The sequence below is a fragment of the Bombus fervidus genome, chromosome 6, assembly GCF_041682495.2.
Source record: "Bombus fervidus isolate BK054 chromosome 6, iyBomFerv1, whole genome shotgun sequence".
NCBI classification, from domain to species: domain Eukaryota; kingdom Metazoa; phylum Arthropoda; class Insecta; order Hymenoptera; family Apidae; genus Bombus; species Bombus fervidus.
Window position 1 is genome coordinate 16,379,115 of NC_091522.1, and position 24,954 is coordinate 16,404,068.

Here is a 24,954-nt window from a genome sequence, read left to right on the forward strand (position 1 = left end):
GGTCACCTAGTTATGTTTTTTCGTAGGTCATTTATTAACTCATATTATCAATACATTATGAAAAATTATTTTTATAATCATCAAAAAATATTTGTACAAAATACTTAATATAATTATATATCATTTATCATTATACAATAACTATAATAGTTATCGTTTCACGCGTAACATGAATTTTTTAAAGTATAATTTGGTTACACTGTAACTCGTAAGGGATTCGACAGTAACAGTAGCAGAGTTGTCAGCTGTTTATACCGATAGCTCTGTTTTATAATCTATTTGTAACATTTAACAAATATGTATAATCAGCCGGTTGTGTCCCGTTGCACGATATATTCTTTTCTTTTATATTTGCAAATAAATCGCTTTTTCGTTAAAGAATGAATTTCTTAACAGTTTTTAAATACATTAATAATATATGTTCGATGTATTATCGTTCAAAGTATACTTCTTAGTTTTCACAGATTGAGCATAGATGTGTATGTGCAACATTGAGATTGCTCATATCTTTGAAAAAGAAAGTACACAAATTTTATAATATTGTACTTCACTATCTCCTAAATTAAATGCATAGAAAGTCATCTGGCACGCGCAAAGATGCGTTTTGTGCACCATTTACAATTGGACCACGACAAGAAACATTGTTGTACAAGGAAATTTTGTCCGTAAGTCTAGTGTATCATAAAGATAAAATAAGAGACGCGAATGTAATTGGAATTTCTTCGAACAACATTTAGTTTTAGACGAACAGCTTTACATATGTCTGGTATTGCCGAAATTAATACCACTTTGATTAGCACCCTTATTGCTGCCGTATTGCAGACTAATCACACCCTGTCCAGCCCTTAATTGTTCCTCGGTAAAGTTACGTACATTTTTATCCGCTTCTTTTGGTCCGATGCTTGGTTTACCATAGTTGCCCGCCTAGAAACATTAATTTTAAGTTAGAACACCAATACAAAATTATTCGTTAATAAAAAAATTTCGTAAGTTAATTATGATTAAATGATTAATACTATATTCAAAGAATTGTTTAAACTTTACATAAATATGTTTTAACGTTTCTATAACATTGCTGAATAGCTTCACCAACTAGTTTCAATGATGTCCATGCGGAGACCAAACACTTTCAAAACGATATAACTAATCTCGAATTTATAGTAAGCTACAGCTTTCGAAGAAGTAAAAGATGTTACATGTATATATACCTTTCTACCGAGGGATTGCAAGCAAATTACAACTGAATTGAGATTTTGTCTTTCCCACAGATCGACAGTTTGGAAGGTTTCTTGGGCTGGAACACCTAGCATTCTCGCAGCTTCCAGGAATGCATTGATATTCTCCATACACTTGAAGGCCAAGCTAGTCTTGTTAATTTTCTTCACCGATCCCTCTTTAATATCGTTCACTAGTCTAAAAAATTAAGAACGATAATTAATTATGAAAAAATCGAAGCAACAACGATTAATATTGTTTAACAAAGTGTAACTACTTGCAAAGAAGGACTCCGTCTCTCAACGTTTCATAGAAATTATCCATATCCCCGTCGGTGTTTATATTCTCACCGGTGATCGTTTTGATCCATTCCAAACATTCCTGCGCCAGTTCCTTGCTATATTTGCTGTTGATCTGTAACAGAAATGCATTTACGATCAATCTCAGTTTTCTTTAAGAATTCAACAATAACATAAGTTACGAGATTATTGAAAAAAGTAAAAAAAAAAAAAAAAAAAAAAGGAAAAAGAAACAGAAATCAAAATTTCTGTCCATCTATCGTCGTATAAAATTCTAATTTAAAGAAAATGTTCTGGTTTATTAGACGTCTTAACTTATGTTTTATTATGTCAGAGATTTCACGAGATTTTCGTCGATCTTTCGAACTCGAAGGGGCACGAGCCACTAGCGACTGCTTGTTATTAATTATGCGATGTGCCAGTGATCCAAGTAACACATCCTGTAGGGTCTGCGACATGAGCGTGGCCGGAGTCACTGACCCAACTTGTTTAAACACTTTGCTCGTTGTTTCTTCGAGGTGCCTCGCAACTCTTCCCCCTTGAACGAAAGCATCGTTTCGCAGAAAGTTTCTGCGTTGTTTAAAAAAGATTAAAGACGTAGCATGTATTCTCATTTACTTTTCCATTGTCAAGACGATTTCCAGAGTAACGTTTTTTTTTGCTTTCTACGTTTCTGAAGAGTACGTAGAACAAACGACGAAACGCTTACCGATCTATCGATATAGGAGAGAAACTTTAATCAACATAGGAAGACAAAAATCTCCGCTCCAATTTCAAAATAAAGATCAGAAATTCTTTTGTTCCCTTTCGAGTATCAAACTCGTTTCTGAATTCAAGATTTTACAAAAGACGTTACGAACGACCACGGCAACAGCATACGACGAGATTCGTATATCCTGAAGTCCGTGGAGAACGCGTAATGGGCGCACAGTTATTCACGTAAAGGCTACCTAAAAAGGAGAGGTTCGTAAGCATGGACCGTCGCATTCATCCCGATGCAGTATGTATATTCCGTTAGGCATACGGTGTCTTGATCGTGATGTATTTCACGTGTCTGCGTCGTAAAACGACCAGTCTTGCGATCCTGTGCATGCAATTAGAATAATATACTATCGATTTGGCGTCTGGTATCCTTGTTCTAATCGTGGCGGTAATCAGAATTTTGCAATATTTCGAGCATCGTAGCAAATATCTCTTCGTCCGGTGTTTTCATTTTTCAGATTCTTCGTATTTTCGAATACGTTAAATCGATGTATCAGAGTTCGTAAGTTTCGAATAGTAAATTTTATTAAATCGACTATAAGATCGAGCGAATCGAGCAACCAACAGGTCAAGCGTATTAATTATAAATTATAATGTAAATCTGTCAGAATTCTTGTTACAGACATATAAACCAGGAAGTTCATAAACAATGCCTCGTTCAAAGAAGTTTCACGATAGAGGTATTCACTTTCTCCGAACGCATCATTCAGCGGTCCGTTGAAATTGCATCCTAATCGCGGAAGAAGAATATGCACGAGCAATTACAATGTGCAATTAATAAGAATAATAGCGATTGTTAAATTCGAAGTGTTGGAACTTTCACGCGAGTATAGATCTTGCTTCCTCTAGCTACCTCCTGTTGTTTCGCTATTTCACGGAACATTTTGTTGTTACGACTCGCCTTAGTCTATAAGACGTGAAAAGAAAATACGCGATATTTCTGTATACAAGCAAACTTTTTTCCGTGCTAAAAGCTATCTTGTTTCAAGCGAAAAAACATCCTTTGCTATATTATCATTCGTATTTATGTAAGTGTTTCTAGTTTCTCGTATCTCTGTTTGAAATAGATGCTTTGAACGTTGTTATCATAAAATCACATAGCATTATCGTTATCATACGATCACAAAGTCTCGAGTATCCATAATAGCAGAAAACATGTATTACATTAATGGAAGGAAGATTACGAGCGAAACTCGGATTAATTTTCTTCGATTGATATTTCTCTTATTTAATATAAATCCTTCGATTCTTATAAATATTATATTTGTAATTTTTATGCGTGTAGAGTAAGTTTAGGAAGTGATAGCAGGTAATCTCTGTAGTCACAAGTGTTCTTCTACACCCTGTTTCCCATAGCCAACGATAACATTCGATTCGTCCTCAGCGACATCCACTATCTCCGTGATATAAGCCCGTGTATGATGTAGAACACGATGTGAGTACTATATTTAGATATTGAGTAAGCGCACGATAATTTCATTAACGAGGAAAGAACGACGAGGAACGTTGAAAAATGGTCGTGGTTTTGGGGCAACCGAGTGGAACGAAGCAAACACCGTTCCGAGCGACGTGTCTCGCTTATGAAAGTACCTTTCAGATTACTTAATACGGGATTATAACATCGGCGAGTCTTCTATTGTAAGGTTGTAGCTCTGCAAGATCATTTGCATAAACTCGCGGCCACGTCAGCGGTCGCTTTGCAATTTTTGCTTGTGTAATTATTCCCGTGCGTCGCCGTGTTTGATCTTTCGTTTCCACTAATATCTATTATTATACTTGTTACGAACGCGAATAAAAAAGATCGTTCGCCTTTTAACTTTTACAGAAATTAATTTCAATTATTGCGTTGTCCGTTTCTATTGCATTTGTGATTATCGTGTTCTCATTTCGCCTCGTTTTCACCTCGTTGAAAAGAATTGTCGAGCACCTAATACGATATTCCAGGGAAACGATTATTTTCTATTTTGTTTCTTTCGTGATGGAGAAACGAATTTAAAAATAACAATCGCACGATAGACGCACGTTAATTTATTTAACCTCGACTAAAGAATAACGCTTATCGTTACGTTAAATTTCACGAAGGCAACGTACAGGTCTTACAAAAGCTACCGAGGCAAAACGAAATGTTTAGGGACAGGGTGTGACGTCTACCTATATAGATTCCGCTGCATACCAGGCGATCGTGAAGCTGGATCTTCTCGAGCAGGCTGTTCAAGTTCGAAGGGCGTGGTGGAGCCTATTGTGTGGAAGATTATGTGGGGTTGCAACAGGCGAACCCTCGTTTATATCATTTTTCTTGCTTCTTCCGACGAGCGATGCTTCTGTTATAAAAAGGTACGCTCGAACGCTATCTTCTTTATAATTGACTGCAGTTGTTTATAAAAACTGTATGTTTTTGGTAAGAAAAATAGAAGAATCCTCGTGTCCACGGAAGATTCTACGAAGAAACAGGCATGTTTGTCGAAATTGTCTATCACGCTCAAATAACATGACGTATGAAACGACGTGTCGATATTAGATTATTTTACGTGATCATTGCACTTTACCCGATTAGATATCGCATACTTGTTAAATTTTTAAACGATGCCGTACATTTTTGTTTACCGTCGCGTTTCCATTTATTTTTGGACAGAAAAATATTTAGACATTGATCTTATCTTTTGTCATTGGAATGTAAGAGTTAGTATTCCTTGTGCAAAGATATTACAGGTTTCTTTCATTTCGATCACTATGAAATCGATCTGTAATCTGTGCATCTGACATCAGTTCGTGTTACTTTCTTATCGTCAAAAACCGAAAGAAACGTAATTTGTCGCAGTCACGCGGATCGTTCTGCGAAGGAACGTAGCTTGTATGGAAGATCGTTGCAAGCGCGAACGTGAGTCGGTTGCCGGGGCAAGTGTTTGCAGTTAAAGGATCGCCTCGTGTCTCTCTGATACTTGCGACAACGACGCTTTTAACGGCGCTCTAGCTCGTTCACGGTCATGAAAATTGGGTCAGAGGCCTGGCCATCAATGAATCGCTGGGTAAATTGAAGGAATTGCTCTTCTCGAAGAGTATGCCACCAGCGAAATCATTTTCCTCGTTACACCAAGTCCACTTAGATTAATTTATTGGTCGTAGAATTAACGTTGTTAACTAACTTACGATCGGAGAAGAAGCCTACGACGATTGCTCCGCTGATCGATGGAATAGGAACATGTTTCGCTCGAAAGTCTCTCTGAATTTCTTGCAAATATATCAAAATGTTACTGGTTATAATTTATTAATAATTTGATTTGTTTTAATTTGAACGTTATTAACGTTACCGATTATATAGAATTATTGGCTTAGTCAATATTTTATATTATACACGTCGTTTAAATTTGATTTATTTCTACAGATTAAAAAATTCCTACCAATAAATCACTTGCAATTCCTCTTTGTCAGAGATAAGACGATTAAGTAGCAATTGCTACGAATCAAGCTGTATTCGCTGTATACGACGCAGCAATATTTCAAGCACATAAGATTTAGTTATCGATTAGACGATAAGAGGCAGTTAGATCGATCAGCGCAACGATTTTTAGAAAACTATCGGCTAATATCTGAATAAATATTAAATTGATATGGAACTGTGATATCGAGGCACGAATCCTGTGAATTTTACAATTTCTCGGAGATGGAATTCGCTGTACAAGCAATGACGTGATGCTTCTGCATAATTTTACGCAATTTAAACTCAATTTTTTATTCTCTCTTAATTTGGCAGAATAAAACGGCCAGAACGAGTTCGGTACTACCAGATTCGCAATGTTCAGAACGCGTCATCTAAAATTCCTTTCCACGAATCGAAGAAAAAAGAAACAGATGGAATTGCATCGATTACGTCGATTCACCTTGATCACGAACGCAAGGAGAACAGCATTTAAAAGTGTCTCTCGTTCGACCAGTTTCCATATCGGTGCAAAAGATTTGCTCCTGAAACGATTGGTTGTCTAACGATCTGTCTTAGGAGGTAGATTATCTTAAAAACGATCATCGTCATAAATCTATAATTAACCTACTTTCTAATAAATATTCTGAAATATGACGCAGTTACTATTATTTGCCTTCCAATAATTAATCCAATTATGATTCATATATGTTCTTTCGATAATCAATCTCTTTATCTCTTTCATCTTTATCTTCCACTCAATTTCTACTCATTCAAATTATTTTTATAACTTACTTGATTACGTTCTAGCGATGAAGAAGACACTCGATAATTTCTAAAGTACACAGATAAGTACTATCTACTTTACTGTCACCTTGATCGGCTCTTCTCCGCGCTTTGTGCGGACAACTTTTCAGAAAAGTGATACTCACGATTACATTACATACAATGAATGTATAAAATTGTCGATGAGTTTAGTAAAGAAAACGAAAAAAAAAAGAAAAAAATAAAAAAAGAGAAAAACGTAATCTAGATTCAAAAAAATTGTTGACCTACTTTAAGAGGAGTCAGGATTGCGTAATTTCACGTTTCATACACGACACACTTTCATACAGATACATAAGCGTGTTTAAACGCGAGTCTCCTCCAAGGTTGCCTGCCTTGTCGGCCATATAAGGACCTCTAAACGAGATGAAGCCCGAGCAGGTAAGACACCGTCGCCACGTCGATAACCATCTTGTGCTCGCACGTGAAACTTTGCAAGTTGAACGACATACTTTGTAAATATACGTCAAAAAGTTATACAATCGTCGCGAAACATTGCTTTCATACGGCTCATCGCTTTTTTCAGCCATTTAGACCGAACATCTGCTGACTGGGTCGCACGGAACTCCATTAACTTTATTTTATTGAACAAATTGTCGCTTGTTTGTGTTACTTTGTGTTACGCCAGGATTTCGATCTGCTTGGCTTCTGATTCATTTCAATTATATTCTACGACTTGTACGTTCTACTATATTATTCCACGAGTCCAGATATCACTGCAAATATTCTTTATATCTTGTATTTTGTATTCGTATTTTGTTCATTTTCTACAAGTTCCATGGATCGTTCGTCGCTATTTATGCGATCTTTGCTAACGAGCGCACGAGATTTCGTCCTGATGGAAACCGATTGCATACGAAGTGGAGAAGTTCACGGTTGTTCCTCGACCGTGAAATTCCTTGTGGCACTCGTGGGAATTGGAGACTGTTAATTTAAAAGAACGCAAGGTCACGAGGGGAGATCGTGTCGAGGTTGCCGAGGTCTTTGCAACTCGGTCATTTTTCGCGGCCCGTGAACTGTTAATTAATTCTTCAGCAACTTTGAGCCCGTTCGGATAATTTCTCCTTCGCACGTGAAGATATGTAATACGAACATAATTTCTGTATTAATCTTTCATTCAGTTCCCTCGAGCATGAAGCTGAAATTCACCGGTATACGTAATTGCGGACAATTTCGTATGATGTTCCATCATCGTGACGAACGATCGGTAATTAAAGCTTGATAAGTGTCAAAGATATGACGTAAAAAAGAAGCTATGCTTCTTGTGAGTCACTCGTAAGCAAGAGAAAGTTCGCTGCAACCTATGCACTTATACTTTATCACGATACTTTGCATCCGAAGAACTTCATGCACGGACTTCATGATTACGGATCTCGAGGTAAATTTCTTTTAAATAGCCCTTTACTCAAATCGCTACCATATGGCGATCAAACATCAGATAACTTCGAGTACACCACTTAAAATAATTAGACTATCTAATTCGACAGATTTATTCTTCCATTAAATTTGATACATATCTGTTTAACTAAACCTAAACTTAAACTTGTAAATAACTGTATACTTAATAAACTTGTATAGAAATTATCGTTCGTGTATATATACATTTACGTGAAAATTAAAGATGAAAAAAATACGCGAAAACGTAACATTTCCACAATGGAGTACTCGTTATAATTTTTTATCACAAGGTAAAACTAGTTTCTATTTAAGTTCTATTCCTTCGACCGTGTCCATAAAAATAATTGCATAAAAATTCGCAGTCTAATCGTGAATTTAGAAATTTCAAAGGACACTGTCATACTAACCTCCATATCCAAGTTTATGAACAGTCACGCGTTGATGATGTTCGATGACACGTCGAATTAACGGACTAGCTTTCTATACGTTTTATCGAGATTTCTTCGAGTCAAGTATCTTTCGACGTACCTCGATGATTCAGAGTCGACTCGGAGGGAATGTTCGTAGCGCGCTGTCGTAAAAAGAAGAAGAAGTAGAATGCAGACATAGGATATTCTACGGACTCGTATCTTGACTTGCTGAACAGAATTTGTATTGCACTGCACGATGTCCTTCGCCTCTATTGCCATGCTCGGCCTCGCGCGTCAGCTAATGATTTGTGCGTACAAATTTACGTAGCCAACGCGTTCTTGGTATTTCGCGATTTTAGATCGCAACTGCGAGAAACATCCGAAGGAATTTCGTTGGAACGACTTTCACATAGATACGCGATATTACTAAAAAATATTACGCCAATTCTACGAATTTATTCGAGAAGAGGAATTCTACGACTTTAACGCTAGAACCAACGTAACAGTAATCAGAACGTACAATTTGTAATTTTTTTTATTAATTTGTAATTAGGAATTTTAGGCGATACATTTTTAGGTATCCGCTTTGGGTTAATCGCGTAATAATCCTGAATTGAATTCTACACGCAGAAATGTTAAAAAATGCGATTATTTCTGAAACTTCTATTATCGAGATTTAAATTTCATTTTTATAGTCACTGATGACTAACCGCGTGTATAATTTTACTTATCCGTGAAAGGAAATATTTTCCAAGATCTTCGACGAGTCTAGTATGTCAATTTACTCGCAGCTGTTAGCCACGAAGCGAAGATTCACGCGTGGAGATTCGAACGACGGAAGAGGAAAGGTCAGCAGCGGACAACAGGAATTGCTGGAAGGAGCCTGAAGGAATTTGCATCGTAAATTCTCGTATCGATTGTTATATAAACGTAGTAAGGAAAGTCGAATGGTAAGCAAGGAACGTGTGTTTCTCGAATGTTCGCCTTCGGTCATTCGTTCCTAAAATGGAAACCACTTTATAGTATTTCCGGTGGCTAATACAGATATCTTGTGTACAGGGATGAAGCACGCCTATTTTTAGAACCGTAGTATAATGCTGCACATTCATCGTGCTTGGTTCACGGAAACACGTGGCTATAATTGTTATCTCTATTTTGTAACGAAACATCGGTCCCGTATGGTGTACCGTGGGGAACGATACAGAAGGCAGGAATTGAAATAACAGTTCTTAAAAATATCGTGCCATAAACCACAAGGGAGAAGCGTGTTTTAACTACAACATACGTGTAATTAGCGTGTTTGGAATTAAAAGCAGTCGTGGTTTCGTGAGTGCTACAAATATCAGTGGAAATAAATGATCTACGAAAACGTGGGCGTGGTATATCGCGTGGTATATCGTGGTATATGCTATAGTGACTAGATTGTGGATACTCGTACTAATTAATACTCGTACTATTAATACAAATATAATTATACCAAATATACATTAGACTTCGAAGTGGAGTATGAATAATAAAAAATATTAGCGGGAAATAATTGCTAGAATAAGGTACAATTCTACTCTATTTCACATTTAACAGTCCCATTACCTATTATCTGTAAGAATTATCGTTTTTATATAAAACCACTAAGCAATTTGTTTTCGAAGCAAAACATTGCACCGACTGACCCAGTAATTATGAAAAATAACTATGGTTCGTGGGGTGAACCTTGTACCGATAGCGACATTATCGTTGACCTCTCGTCATTTCATACGTTTGTCAATTTCTTCTAATATCGCAAGTGTAGTATTACGATTTTCGATCGTGAAAAATCGCTAAGTCACTGCTCCATGATTTTTCCATTTTTAGAACGTAGCGAGATCTTATTCGGTTCTTCTGATAATCGAATAAATGACACAATAACAGCGAAAAAGGAACAGGACCAGTAAACGAACGATCGCGTTCCAGTAGCGATAAGCGTATCTTCATAATGTACATGCGTTTCTTCACGAGTGTTATAACGAGCGTCCTTCGGACTAGTTATTCGCCGATTGTTTCACGAGACAAAAAAAGAAACGAGTTCGGAGCCGGTGCACAACGAGCCCTTTGTATTTCACCCCATTTTTCTCTCTCGTTTGATCGAGACGATGAATATCGCGTTTCTTTTTCTCATATTCTTCTTTTGTTTTTTATATGGAACGTAGTTACTTTCCATTGTATGAATATAACACGAGGATGACACAGTTCCGCTCCACTTTTTTGCTTGTAAGTTAATTAGGAAACTGAGGTTGCTTCTTTTCAATCAGTTAAGTATCGGTGTTCTTTATTTAAAGACGAGTTTTTATTGGATCCGTGGTATATTTTCAAATCGATCGCCTCCGAATTTTTACAATCGACAGATCGAGGATCAAACTGGCGAGAGTCAAGATTTTGGAATTTAGTCAGATATTTCAATTTTCAGAAGCTTCATCTTTCAGCCGCGATACGATTTCACGATTGTAGAAAATACGACGAATTTGTTATAATAAGAATGCCAGCAGCAAAGTTGATTCTCAGACCTTCGATCGTCAATGGCGAATAATAATCACGAAAAGACTATTTTATATATTTATATATTATTTATATATTTACACACGAACGTATAATTTATACGTTCATACGTAGTATTTTTATAAAACTTTTATTTCTTTCACGCAGTCGATATTTTTTCTGAAATGAAATATACTAAGATTGATATCCTCGAAAAACATTTCCTAAGTTATCGTCGTCTCTGTTTTACTAAAATATTTATAGTAAAAGCAACGGTTATGAAAACTTTATGAATGAACTCGCGTAACCCATTATGCGCAGTACTACGGTTTAACGTTATGAAAGAGTAACGTACAAATGGATCCCAGAATAGATGGTGACTGCACTGTTCACGTGGTAACCTGGAAATATTAGGAAGGCAAAAGGTGAGTCGAGGCGAGGGAATAAGTATACCATGGCCGGTGAGTTTCGTTTCGAGGGACGCTCCCTTCTTTGGCAACTGGGACTCATTTTAATTCGCCGACCGAAAGAAAGGATCGGCAGCTGTTGCTCGAACAGACGATTCCCTCCGAGGCGAATTCGATGGAAACGCGCCAGCACTTGAGGTGTAACGAAAGGAAACAACCTTCGACCGTATCGAAATCATAAGATATACTTGACTTATCTACGTTTACGTGACGGCTTGTCATTTCCGTTCCGGATGAAATTGCAGTTCCCTTCAAAGGGAAATTCCCTGCAGCGAATTCGTTCACCTTCCTTTTTTCCTTCCAACGAAGAGAATTTGATTTTTATGCTCGAAGAGAATCAACATCGAACTATACTTTCATAGAAAGTTACTTTCGTGCGCAGTATATCACGTATATTACGATCGTATACGACAAATTTATTTCGTACGTAGGTTTTCTATATTTCTGCGAGCTGGCATCGTACGCGTGAACATCTGCATCTAACGATACGTCTGCACGGAGTACAACGACAGTTCTATTCTGGACAATTTGATTGAAATACGCGCCGACTTCTTATCGACGAGGAATTTGACGAATAAACGTAGAGTTTATTTACACGCAGAACGAAATTCCGATTATGAAACGATGGCACGCGAGCAATTTAATCAATTCGTCTTAAAAAGAAAAAACATTTTCAAATGGTAAAATCACGTCACGATCTTCCTGTGGACAGTTACGTTCCTTCACGCTCCGCATTCTAATTACACTTGGGATTACTCCGCGATAAGCGTCATGGAATATCTCTGACACGAGCGTCGTAATCTATATACACAACTGGCTGACACGTACGTACATATAGGACTAAGATAAACGTGTGAATTATTCCAACGTTCCTAAGCATTCAATAAAGCATCGCAACGTTCACCAAGTGCAAATTCCGTCTCTAATTCTTGATTAAACAAGAGTCAACAGATAAAACAAAACGCTATTAATACCACAGTTTACCATTAATTCTCTCTTCTTATTAATAAAATAATAATTATCTTTAGAAAACGATAACTAAATTTCATATATATAAGCCTCTTAAAAATTCTGTCAAAAAATTGTTTAAAGATTCTTTCCTCGAATATTGATAATCGATATCGCAAAACAACCGTTTCTCTATCACGAGAAAAATAATTCATCCATCGTACAGAGCACAGGTGCAACGAACGTACGACGCGTTGCGCGTGCGTGGCCACCCTCAGTAGGTCGAATTCCTGGAGGGATGGTCTCTCTCAGTAGGTCACGAAACACCAGACGAAAGAAATACGTGTTTTAAGGAAAAAAATTAAATTCATCCTTTACCTTTCTTTGCGCTTCTGCCGCGAATCCAGACTTGGTAGCCCTGTTGTTAGCCATTTTGTTCACCCTCGATCTGTTTCACTCAAAGGAAATGCACAAACAGAACGACGCCGATATTAACTACGAAACCGTAACACGAAGTTCACCGTCCGATGATTGCGGCACGACTGACGCGCCTCGGAACCGTGTGCCGATCGGCAAGAGCAAGAGTCCTTTCGACGCTTATTGGCCGACCCGGGACTGGTCGAGTATTGAGTTTTCGTCTGACGCCGAGACACGTGACCTCCGTTCTCCAGTCTGGCACGAAGATGACGTCAGGCGCCGTCTCTGACGAATTCCTGGAGTCGCTTTCGTGCGGAAAAATTTCTCTCGGAGAGAATCTACAGGATATACCTGTGGCTTGACAATGGTACGGCAGGATGCATTGTGTTTTAATCGAGATTATCACGAAGATTCGTGATTTTGGATGTATTAAAATTGTAATATTCAATAAGAGAAGTAAAAGTAGCCGGACTATCAGAGAAATAAGAATATCGCGGGTCACAGCGGAGTAGGAAATGGTATTTCATAAAATTGGTATTTTGTTTTTAATGAGATATCTATGCATTTACGTACGCATCACAGATGAAAGTACATACGGTATCAGAAGCGTTTAATCGTTATACTAGGTCGTCCGAAAAGTTTCTTTCGTTTTATAAGGAAATAATGGATTTTCCGTTTTATATTATTTTATCGAATTACGCGTGATCCATTTTGTTCTATCAAAATAAACATCACAACGTTCGACAGATTAGGTTTCATGTTTGTATAAAAATGCATCGTTGTAGAAAACGGATCTGTAAAAGAAATACACTTTTCGGGCAACCTAATATTTAGCGTATGAAGCAAATCTCTGCGTAGGTTTCGTTTTTATAGAAATTTCCGTAAGCATCCGTAGTGTAGCATTACAAAATATTCGATAAAAGAACGCAACTTAACGAAGAGAGGACAAATGTAAAGCCACAGAAGTGTTAATCGACATAGTGGACGTTATTTTTAAGCTTATATATGGGGAAGTAAATTTTAAGGGGCCGCTTTTTTACAAACGTTGCTTTGTTAATTTCGTGTGCCATGTGACTAGGCTTGTGGATGATTTGTGTGTACTGGTGACGTCAGCTTCAGATATAGACCGACGAATGCTTCGAAAGGCACTTACTACGTTTTGAAACTGTTTTAAAATCTTTTATGTGGTAATCTTATCGTAGCGTTGTATTTAGTCATCGAGGGATAAGTATTTCGTTTTAATAACGTTTTATCCATTTCTGATAACTCGACGTGCAAGTGTGATTTCTTTTTAAAACCTTTATCTGTTTCGATTTTATAATTTTACCATCTTGGTATTATACTAAGAAAATAGAAAATAAAGCTCGCAGCTTTATACGAAACGTGGTAGTACAAATTTTTACGAGACGAGAGAATGCCAGCTAGGTCGTAGAACCTACGATGAATACAGACTGTAAAATCCTTCGACTACCTTTATCCTGACCACTTTCTCGAGCCACTCTGTTGCTTTAGGACGCTACAACGAGAACTCGTTCTGGAAACGGAACTGGCAATAGAACGACAAAGAATTTTTTACGTACGCGTTTCATTTTGTTCCCTCGTTTCCAGTAAATTGAAACTTTCTTCTGATCCGAAGCTCCTGCCTCTTCTATTCGCTTTCAAAACGAACGTGAATTCTACAAAACGAATATTTAAGAAATATAACCACGTGATCCATTAAAAGACGTATAAATCCAGTTTTACGTTCGCTATTAGTACTACAAACAATTTCAAGCAACGATTGGTTCACGCTGCGAGTTACTTTGCCATTCGCGATATTTACTAAATTTCGTATTCCTAGTTTCCCTTTTCAAAAGACGAAATCATCGCGTCATAGTCCAACTTTGAAATAAAATATTTCAGTCAGATTTACGTTACCACGAGCTCGATGTCCTAGACATTTCCTCTACAAGCTGCACGTAGGTTCTCGTACATCGGTTACTCGAGTCTCCGCTGTATTTTATGGACATTCGGTGCCCCGTGAGAAAAGCATTGCCGTAACAGAAGGAATCCATGGAATTTACTTAATAACTAGCAGTTCTTATAACGTAGCGCGGATCTTTGGAAGAATCTACGTAAAACACCGTTTTACTACGTTCGAAACGTCCGTTTACGCGGAGTAATTTGCGAGAAATCGGCGACGTTTTCTCTAATTTTCTTCTTCGACGAGTGAAGATTAAATCCAGTGAATTTTAATGCCGAGAGATTGCGAAAGAGCGAGAATCGATATCGTATAAGATTAAGTACTATGTTTTTCATTTGGTAACAGGTATGCAATGAAAACATGCCATAATAGGCAACAGTTACGCTCGACCTTCTCCGATCTTAGCGTACGCTAAAATTTCTGCTTACGTATTTTCGTATACGTGTCACGTATCGATGACTCAATCAACTCTATACTACTGTAACGCCAACGAACGTATGATTTGCAGAAGGCACGGTGAGCTCGTAGCACTTTGTTTCTCCTCTAAGTGGATATATAAGCCAATATATCTCTCCAAGTTAATGAAGTTTATCGGAGATTTAACGAAGACGTATGTGCTTCGTATGTAAATTCATTAGACGACAAATTCAATGAGCAAACATGTGCAACATACGGAGATAAAATTCCGTTACTATCTTTATAAATCATAAAGAAATATCCAAACCGACTGTTTGCACTTTAAATTGCTAAATTGTTTTGAATAGAATCAGTCAATAGACTTTTATCGTATATATCATAGATCGCTTAAATTACACTCATCCGAACGTATAATATATTTAAACACCAAGCAACGCTATTTTACCGTCAATCAACAAAAGTGTTTTATAAAACGTAAGAAGAAAGAAATTTACAAATTTCTATCGCAGTAAAAAATATTGCAAAATGAATTTCCATTTAGTCGGGTTGGAAAGATTGTAGTTTGGATAAATAAATGTAAAACGATTTCTTGTCGGGAAGCTGGCTGGCCGAAAGATTCGAGTCTCACCTGGGCGTTACGCCACTGCGTGGGACGATGCACAGTGCAGTCGAGCGATGCACCAAGGTCGAGGCCACCTATGCTATTACCTGAGAGAGTGCATCTTGGATCGTGTATACGTGTGCGAGCAACACGCGTTGCGTGCACACGTTAGCCGCACGCGAACCAGTGTTAAGTGCAAAGACCTCCCCTCGCGTGTTTCAGAAATACTCGTTAATTTGACGAGCGCGACTTTACGTGCCTCACCGTGCAATTTTCGCGACCAAACCACTGTTTTATTTCTATTAGTTCTCTCCTTATGAGCAAACAAATTTTTCTACCTACGATCGACGGAAAACCGCTAGTTTCTCAACTCTTACAATTATCTGCAGTAGCGGATAAAAGGAAGTTTAAATGTAAGTGGTACAAAAATGCCATAAATTTACGCAATAGAATTATATTTGATAAAAGCAGCGAATAAATATATCTTCCAGAATACACGACAATCATCAAAGCGATGAAAAATATCTAATGCAATGGCATGTGCAAGAACAAATTACTTAGCAACTTTGATCTTTTCTTTGTCCACTACTGTATATATATATATATATGCATAAATATTAATTTCATTTCAAATCTTCTTCCCTCGATTTTTGATCGCTTTTGAATACGGTTTATATTTCATTCCTCTTTGAATATTCGTCGACCAAGCATGGAAGTCGGATTATTGCAATCTAGGTAGAAAATGTTGATGATATTGCTGGAATTCGATTCGAGGGAATGTTATTTTCTTGGCTCGAGAACGTTTCAACGCTGTTTCTTTACTCTTTAAATTATGATTCAACCGATATGCGTATTCTTTTTCTTCGTTCGATATATCTGCACGATAAGATATAAAATGTACTTTTGTAGTACTTTTAAATAAAGTATCGTCTTTCGATGTTTTACCGCAGTGTCACGCATACCGAGCGCAATCATGCCTGACCATTCGATCCTTTCTTTCTTGCCGATTCACTTACGGTTTCCATCGAAGGGTGATTAAAACCGGATCGAATGGAAACCAGTCAAGGTAACGTCCTTGCGATCCGGATGGTCTGCTGGCGTAGAAATTCGGCTTCGCGCGAGCTCATCGATCAACCTGTCAATAGTTAAAGCTCGAACGAATTCGAGCTTCAATTATCGATGCATTTATTCGAGGCTTACAGTATTATTATATCGTATCTTTTACTCCGAAGTATTTTTTACAGCCGTCTTTTTACCTGTTAATTTCCATCGAATAAGTTTTTACGCGATGCGAGACGTTTTACATTAAATGATATCCGTTGCAAGAGGAGAATAGAAGAAGGGAATTATTTTCTAGACAACTTTATTACATATCAGAATACAGCCTACAGTTTGTAAATTAGATGCTTATCGATATACTCTTAAATATAAGTAACATCCGGCAGGCTTAAATAAGAGACATTGCCATCTAAAATTCATTAAAAAATATGAAAAAACGATCGTAACCGGATAAAAAATAAATTTGAAAGTCATAATGCACATTGCTTTGCTTTTATTATTGATTACAAAAAGTCCTCAGCGTGTACGTGTCTGTAACGTGTCTCTGTTTCATGTATCCACGTATTATATATATATATTTATTTATTTATTTATTTATTTATATATGTATATGTATATAATGATATGCATGTACGTGTGTTCGTGTGTGAACGTGTCATCGTGTGTCGATGTGAAGTTCCGAATCTTTATAGAAGTTACGGGAAGATGCCAGGTATATGAATTTTCCTTTCATACCCTCTGTTCTTCTCGTCTATGTCTCTCTTTCTCTCTTTCTTTCTTCCTTTCCCTCGCGTTTCTCTCTTCTTTCTTTATATGTCATCTAGAACCGCATAGCATGTACAACGTGTATGTTATTTAATGTCGAGGAAGAGCCCGTGGCAGTGAACAGAATGGGTATGTAAATATAGCCTACGATCTAGAATAGAGTACGTGATTTGATACATTGCTTTTGCATGCATTGTTAATGATATTTCCTTTCGTGTAATTCTCTTATAGTCATTACAATTCATCTTCATCTTCATCTTCGTTTCATTTCTTCCGTATAGTTTTGTTTCTTTTATTTTGTTTTCTTTAACTAGCAAGCATATAACAACTGAACTTCGTTTCTTCTTCTTTATTCTCTGATACGATTATTCTTTTTTTTTTTTTTATTTCAATGATATGACGTGTCAATATGTAGTAAAGTTACTCTCAGGGAGCCGCCAAAGCCAAACCATAATCATCTTATAGTCAATATAATTTAGCTATACAACGGTGTATATCAAAACTTATAAAATACCCAAAACCACTGTGGCGGCTGCCCTGACCCTGCATTTTACGCGATATTCTTCTTCTCGTGATATGCGTTTAGAGCCAGGCTTCTTATTGGTCATTGATTTCAAACATTTAAGAATTCGTGGATCTCGCCTACGTGTATTATGTATATGTACGTGATCGATCAGATCGATTTCGTTCTTTTTCGTCGTGACGTGTTCGTCGATATCGTTGAAACGTAAAACAATATCCTCGACCAGAATCGCGCTAATAGTCATTATTTGAAAGCTGGCGGCGGTGCTCTTTGTCCATTCGTTTTCGACGAGTCCTCGCTGGTCATCACCGTCACCAGTTCGCCGACTGCTTTCCCTAAGTCTCCTAAAAAAGAACGTTTCGGTTGAATTTTCCTGCTTTGATCAATCTTTTGCTCCTCCGTTTTCTGGAGTTATCTATTTACACGATTGAGAATCACCTCTCCTTAAGCGCATCGTTATATCGTATTTAAGCGTTTATAAATCGATTACATGCAGGCATACGTGAACGGTGGAAACATTGCCTGGCGAGTGAGTATTCGAGTTAATAGTTTGTGATCGTAAACACGTAAAGACGAAAGCAACTAGCAGATAAGACTAACATGTACATCTAACGTTTTGTATATAGGGTGGACTATCGAGAAATTATTTAACTAGGTTAAATATTTCTTCATTTCTGAAGACGCAGAAATACTATTTCTATATCTTTGAGAAAATTTAATTCGCTTATGCGTATATCAAAGTTTAACCATCTTTGGGAAATGTTTAAGTTGATCTCTTTTTTTGCTTCACCCTATATAGTTGACAAACACCAGATATATTAAATTTCACAATAACGAGTGTACACGATCAGTATTAAGCGATTTTCCTCGATTGGAGAAAATTAGACGCATTCTAGAGAACAACAGTGCGTACAAGAAGAATCAGCGGGAAAAGAAGCGTTGATAGTCTCACCTTACATCCATTCTGTGGCGTGAAAAAACAGGAGAGCATTGTTATTTATAAGCAGAAACGAGATCGTGCATAAGAAACGTTCGACATAGCAGATTTCTTTTTAATTACACTACATATAAAAAGTGATCGTATTGATCTTCGTAGAGGAAAAAGGAACGAACCTGCCATATGCAAGAGATTGCCCACGTTGTGGGCAACGCTGTGAGAATGCGGTGGCGGTGGTGGTCTCTCTAAACTGCTCACTCTTCCTTCGTTCGAGCCTCCACCACCTATGTCCACACACCCATACCAATAAGCTTTATGCTAATCTCCTCGGCATTTTGTGAAACGCTTATTAATATGCAGTTAGTATCTAATAGCGTCAGAAATACCCTGCGCCCACTTATTCCGAATATCGAGTACGACGCTTATAGCGTATACGCCGGCAAGAAGATCTTACTTATACGTAACGACCATTTGAATTAAATAACTAACGCGGGAAATTAAAAGTTGGGATGTTAAAAGTTGAACGTTCGTGTATAAATGATAATTAATTTGTTTCACCAGTGACTCACCGCTCTATGACTAAGAAATAAAGTATCGCTCGCTATAAAATTCTACCGTGATATCGTCATCCGTACTCCTATGTGACATACCTGAAGAGTCGTGATAGTGGCCGTTCATTTTAGCAGGCGAATCGGTTGCCAATTGAGACGCTGTTACGCTTCGCGTTTGTAACGTACCCGTCTTCGATGGCGAGGAAGCGTTCGGCTACAAAAAAAAATAACAAAAATAATAAATTGTCAACTCTCAGAAACCTCAAGAAACTCGTAATTCTCAGAACTTTCAGCTTCGACTGATCTACAGCTTTAACAGTTACCTAACTAGAGGCGTAATTATTAACGTAATATAATTTCGTCGTACCTCGTCCAAAAGCTGTCTAAGTCTCTGCAGTTGAGCCTCTAGCTGGCGATTATGATCCTCGAGTATCTGCATGCGTGCCTCTAATCTGCCCTTGTGCTGTCTCAACAATTTTGCCTCGGCGATCATGTCGCAGTCAGGCTGTCGGTTGCCATGACCGTCTTCCGGTGTCGAGCCCGGTGTCTGTTTCGAGCGTAGTCGTTCGTATTCCGCTTGAAGGGTCGCGTTCTCTTCCTCCAATTCGCGTATCATCGCTTCCAGTTCCTCTCTTTGCTCGGCATCGATCGCAGCCATCACCTGCACCGGGCTTCTGGGCACGTTCACGTTGTCACCGCCGTTCAAGCTCTGGCAATAGTGAGCGATCAACTGATGTTCGTCGTCGCTATCCGGCGTCGAGTTGCTTCTCGTGCGCGATAGTTCGACTTCCGCCAGTCGGGACGCGTACATTTCCAATCGGGAGTGCATGTCCTGGCTAAGGGAGCTGTGCTGCGGCGACGGCGCCGGACTTTCCAAAGCATCTCCCTCCAAAACTGTCTGCACTGGCAGATAGCCGACCCTCGGGTGCTTCTTGAAGTATCTTTTCGACTTGAATTTGTTTCGAAGCGCTCTCGTAAAGTCGCGTACGTCCTCGCCAGATGTGGTCTGCGAAATAAACGAGCGTTATTGTTTCACATTATGGATATGGAGAAAATATTTTACAAAGGATAGCGGACCAGCGAGAAACATAGCTTACCGCGGTGCAATATTCCTGCATCGGATGCGTCAACTTGTGGTTCTTCGCCTTCCGGCCGGAGAAGAAGCAATTCTGACACATGTCGAAATTGAAGCATTTCAAGCAACGATACCTGGAATCAGAGAAAATCGATATGAATTGAAATAGAAATCCTAGTTTTTCGATAATATAGATTCACTTGGAAATAAAGGAAAGCGAATTTCTACAAATTTCTAGATTTTTCTAGTTTTCTACGATGGTAAAATTGGGAGATATGCCATACCTGAATCCAGTGATAGGATATTCCTTGCATATGTTACATTTCGCTTGATGCTTTGCGCTCTCCGCGGCGGAGAGTCTATGAAGCACAGGCAACCAGACCATACTTTGAGGCTCTTGTTGCAGCCAGCTCAAAAAGTGCACCGCTTCTATTTCATTTTTGTCTTTTCCAGCCTTCTCGAAGCAGCTGCGAACGCTCGGCTCGATATTCGATCCACCGAATGCCGCCACTTCTCCCAACTGCCTTGGCACTTGGATGCAGTCGTGCAACAATAAACCGAGCTTTCGTTGATCCACCAGTCTGTTTGGATCCGCGATCAACCGGAATAGATCTGGAATAACCGTGACTTCCGTTATGTGCACGTTCTTCGTGTCGAGACCATGAAATAGCGAAACGATGATATAAATGGAGAGGTACTTACATCGATATTTCTCTTCCAAATGACCTTTGCACAACAGGACCAAACCAACTTTGAAGGAAAGCACGCGAATCTGGCCAGTTCGTTGACTGAAATGGAACGACAGTTTGCTGAGCGTTAAAATGTCAACAGAATTGTCGTTTTGTCAGCCGAATAGCAAACGAGCAGCGAAGCATGATTTATTTAATTACGAATAATAGTTGATCGGGCTCACCTATCGTACACGTTGAGGAGCCAGTTGATGGCTAAATCGATGCATAACGGTACGGACACTTGCGTCGGATTATCCGCCGTTATCACTTCGTACAGGGACGTCAAGACTGTCACCATGTCGGGAATGTCGATTAGTTTGTCGTTTTGCGCTCGGAGTCCGTGTGAATCGAACTGCTCTAATGCGGTGGAAAGGCTCAACATGTCCACTGCAAATAAAGCACCGATAATAAACGAAATGAAATTACGTACGTCACCGTTCGAAAACTTTAAGACAATTATTATATCTTCTTCTGTATTAGGAAAAGTTAAATATCCATTGGTAGATTCTTTAACAAGATATAGCTTATATCACAACGAAGATATAAAATAATTTGCCAAGTTTTAGTAGAAACGAACTTACGAAATTAAGTTACTCGTTTCTTGGAAATTGAACATTAACCGTACCTAATGACGCGAAACTCGCATTTACGAAAAGCCAAGTTGCTTTCTCAGAGAATATTCGTATATGAGAATTAAACGTACACTTTTAAAGTCAGAACATTTTTTGACTTTCAAAATACAGAACAACGAGAATGAACACCACTGGTTCTCCAAGCAAAACAGAGCCATGCAAAAGATCAAATCCATCAACAACGACGACGGTATGCGTCATCGCTGCCGGGACACGTGATTAATCGAGAAAATTACGACGATTAATGAACGCACAGGCTAATCACCGGCTAGGACCGATCGCCTGAATACAAACTAAATACGAATACTCGAGAATCTCACGAGAGAAAATTAAGGGCTGATACTCACGGCACAATCGTTTTTGCACGGTGCGCAGCTTCATCGCGGTCCTGTACGCTGAAAATCGTACTTCGTTCAGGTCCGCCAGAGAGGACATCAGCTCTATCATTTTCGGATGATCCCAATGGGTGGTCTCCGACTGATGGCTGCAAAGCGTTTCCACGGGATTAAACCGACCCGATCCGGGATTAAGAGATTCATGCAAAATTTTCACGCAACAGCCACACGGATCCCGGCGCGAGAAGTTGCCGGCAAAGTCGAGAGGAGAACTTTGTTTAATCTTTATTAAATCCGGCCACAATTCTTGGCTCGAGCCGCAAGCCAGGTTTTAAGAATTTATCCACGGACCGACGAATTCGCGGATTCATCGGATCTCATGGTCTTCAAGATCATCCGGATATAAGGGCGAGCCAAAATCGGCTTTAACTCTCGACCGAGGCCCGCAAGATGGAATTCAGGTGATTTTCGTTAGTCTCTTGAATCACCTCTTGGTTATGATGATCGTGGAAAAACAATTTTTGCGAAAGTTTAATATCTCTTCTTGGCCTAAGATACCTTCAAAAGCTGTTCGTATATCGTCACGGGTCTACTTTCGTAACCAGCGAGTCGTTTATCTTTGGCATAAAATTTGCATGCATGTTAACAAACATAAAACGAGGCAAAATACATTTTATACGTTAAAAGAATACGTTGAAAGAAACAGAAGATCGAGCACGGTTCAACGCAGGATCGTCAACGATTCGAGAAATTGGTCTGTTCATCTTATACCTTTAAACGTACGTTTAAATCCTTCTCATCGATAGTTACCACGACTTTCGGACTTAAGAATTTCACGTAAAAACGCAGCTATCGTAATTAAAACACGACTCGACCAATATAAAAGTGATTTTGTTTCTCGACCAAGATTAAACGTTTCGCTCTAACAATTGCAATCCTCGCTACCAGTTACGCAATCGATATTCCATGGTCGTCGATCGAAAGTTAAGCCTCCCTTGGTTTGAAATCCGGTCGCCGATCTAAATTAGAATTTCTATCGTTTCGTCCATTTGCAAACATCGCCTAAACATTCGCGGCTCGCTTTGAAATTCCCAAACGACGAGGACTAGAATAGCAGGAACTTCTTGTGGCCGCTTTCGAACCGCGATCGTCTTCATCGATTATTCGTTTGTTTGCGTTTAAGATCGCGTTCTGGATCCAGTGGCCGCGGTCCTGTTAAATTTAGCGTTGCAAGATTCGAATCCGGTTGAAAGGAAGATCGATTACTTGATATAGTAAGGCACTTTGGCGGGTGTGAGGGCTCTCTCCCATGGTGGTTCCACGCTGCTCGCGAGGAAAGCCTGGCTACCCGGAGTGCTGCCATCCTTTCCAAATCCGCTTAGCAACTTGTAACGCTCGTCAACCGCCACTTGCAGCACCTTCCACCTGCGAAAATACGCGAAAAACTTAGCATCCTCGAACGAAAAATAATCAACGTTCAAGCAGAGATCGCGTGAATAAGTGTTACGGTATAGTGCAAGACCGCAACCTGAGTGTGAAAGTTTGGCTCAAGGATTTAATCGTAGCTTTTATTCCCTTTTATTTTATTTTATAGAAAATATCTAAATATATATATATATAAGATAGATATTTATGGTTAATATTTTTCGAGATATTCGCGAGTAGCTCCGATGTTCTTCTCGGGACAATATGAACCAAAATGAAAATGATAATTCTATAGACGTCAATAAAATGTAGCTGCTTGGTGTTTGACATATTTGTATTTTAATATTGTTAAGATTATTTGATGTATGTGGTATCAAAGAAACGCGTGGGTAAATTGTAAGGTATTGTAAGTATATATATATTGTGAATATTAAAGTACAAAGCGTGGAATACAATGTAAGCTGGTCCAGATCCGCGCGCTAGCAATGTTACCCTGAGACTGAAAGAACCCCCGAAGCCGACGTCGCACGTGTACCGCTTATGGTCTGTCATCGACGCATTCTTTTGTCTATGCGCTATCGATGGCCTCGGCGCTTGAGAAATCCGAAGACCAGATGTAAAGTTTTCTTACAAGTGGCGATCACTTCAACAAATGTCTTCTCTGTGTAATACTTTTCGCGAATAAATGAAAATTGAGGAATATACGTATGTAATGTGGTAAATTTCGGGATAATTCAGGTGATCGATTCCGAAGTCTGAAAATCGAGAATCGATTTTCAACGTCCCGAGCTACCGATCTTCCTCCGTCAATCTTCAATATTTTAAATCATTATTCCGTGATCTTGTCTATCTCCGATGTTGCTCTGTGTCCGTCCGTTTGGGAAATGAGTGTTTCTCAAAATGATTGTCCGTAAAACAAAAGAAGGTCGCTCTGTCCGTGAAACAAAGAAAGTCGTGCTGTCCGTAAATCAGAGAGAGTCCCTATCACGCGTGAACTCTAGGGAGTTTACATGCAAAAATTAAAATTGACACGTTTGAGAATTTCTATTACGACAACGTACGTACACATCTTCTTTCTTTTACAAGATGCATCTATTTACGGCGTTGAAAACGCGTGCAGTAAAAGTAAGATTCTCCTTCTGTGTAGCTTCGGATTTCTTCGTGGAGAATCGATGACGCATACGTATGTGTCATTAGATGTACAATAGAAGACACCCATGACGCATGCGTTGCGTCATTAGGTACGAACGTGTCCAAGTATAAACGTATCCAA

The 24,954-nt window shown here is 38.7% G+C and overlaps 2 protein-coding genes across 12 annotated transcripts in view; both read right to left on the reverse strand.

Moving 5' to 3' along the window:
* Positions 1 to 10: 10 nt before the first annotated feature.
* On the reverse strand, positions 11 to 12,832 carry Chd64 (transgelin calponin-3). 2 transcript variants are annotated; one of them, XM_072005743.1, is made up of 4 exons: positions 12,629 to 12,832; positions 1,493 to 1,629; positions 1,209 to 1,413; positions 11 to 924 (listed from the first exon to the last, which is right to left on the reverse strand). In XM_072005743.1, the coding sequence occupies exons 1-4, from the start codon at positions 12,680 to 12,682 to the stop codon at positions 754 to 756; spliced, it is 567 nt and encodes a 188-aa protein (XP_071861844.1). In that variant the 5' UTR covers positions 12,683 to 12,832; the 3' UTR covers positions 11 to 753. The 2 variants fall into 2 exon arrangements, with proteins under 2 accessions (XP_071861844.1, XP_071861845.1); XM_072005744.1 differs by lacking the exon at positions 12,629 to 12,832 and adding an exon at positions 8,322 to 8,466.
* Positions 12,833 to 16,994: 4,162 nt separating this feature from the next.
* The window catches only part of LOC139988043 (dystrophin, isoforms A/C/F/G/H), a 445,976-nt gene continuing 438,016 nt past the window's right edge, over positions 16,995 to 24,954 (reverse strand). For 6 of the 10 annotated variants that reach the window (XM_072004965.1, XM_072004972.1, XM_072004964.1 and 3 more), the window contains 10 exons: positions 23,523 to 23,681; positions 22,269 to 22,405; positions 21,472 to 21,676; positions 21,261 to 21,367; positions 20,843 to 21,170; positions 20,581 to 20,692; positions 19,851 to 20,489; positions 19,583 to 19,697; positions 19,109 to 19,216; positions 16,995 to 18,339 (listed from right to left, as the gene is read on the reverse strand). In XM_072004965.1, coding sequence (XP_071861066.1) covers positions 18,239 to 18,339; positions 19,109 to 19,216; positions 19,583 to 19,697; positions 19,851 to 20,489; positions 20,581 to 20,692; positions 20,843 to 21,170; positions 21,261 to 21,367; positions 21,472 to 21,676; positions 22,269 to 22,405; positions 23,523 to 23,681 — 2,011 coding nt within the window. In that variant the 3' untranslated portion in view covers positions 16,995 to 18,238. Of the gene's footprint in view, positions 18,340 to 18,947; positions 18,960 to 19,108; positions 19,217 to 19,582; positions 19,698 to 19,850; positions 20,490 to 20,580; positions 20,693 to 20,842; positions 21,171 to 21,260; positions 21,368 to 21,471; positions 21,677 to 22,268; positions 22,406 to 23,522; positions 23,682 to 24,954 lie in introns of all 10 variants that reach the window. The other 4 variants (XM_072004974.1, XM_072004966.1, XM_072004969.1 and 1 more) reach the window with 3 other exon arrangements.

What these genes read in the sequence shown, in the direction of transcription:
- Chd64 (XM_072005743.1), bottom strand. Translation starts at nt 12,682, where the DNA reads ATGGCTAACAACAGGGCTACCAAGTCTGGATTCGCGGCAGAAGCGCAA. An exon ending in CGGCAGAAGCGCAAAGAAAG is followed by an intron (nt 1,630 to 12,628) that starts GTAAAGGATGAA and finishes TTTCTGTTACAG; the next exon opens with ATCAACAGCAAATATAGCAA. An exon ending in TGCAATCCCTCGGTAGAAAG is followed by an intron (nt 925 to 1,208) that starts GTATATATACAT and finishes TAATGTTTCTAG; the next exon opens with GCGGGCAACTATGGTAAACC.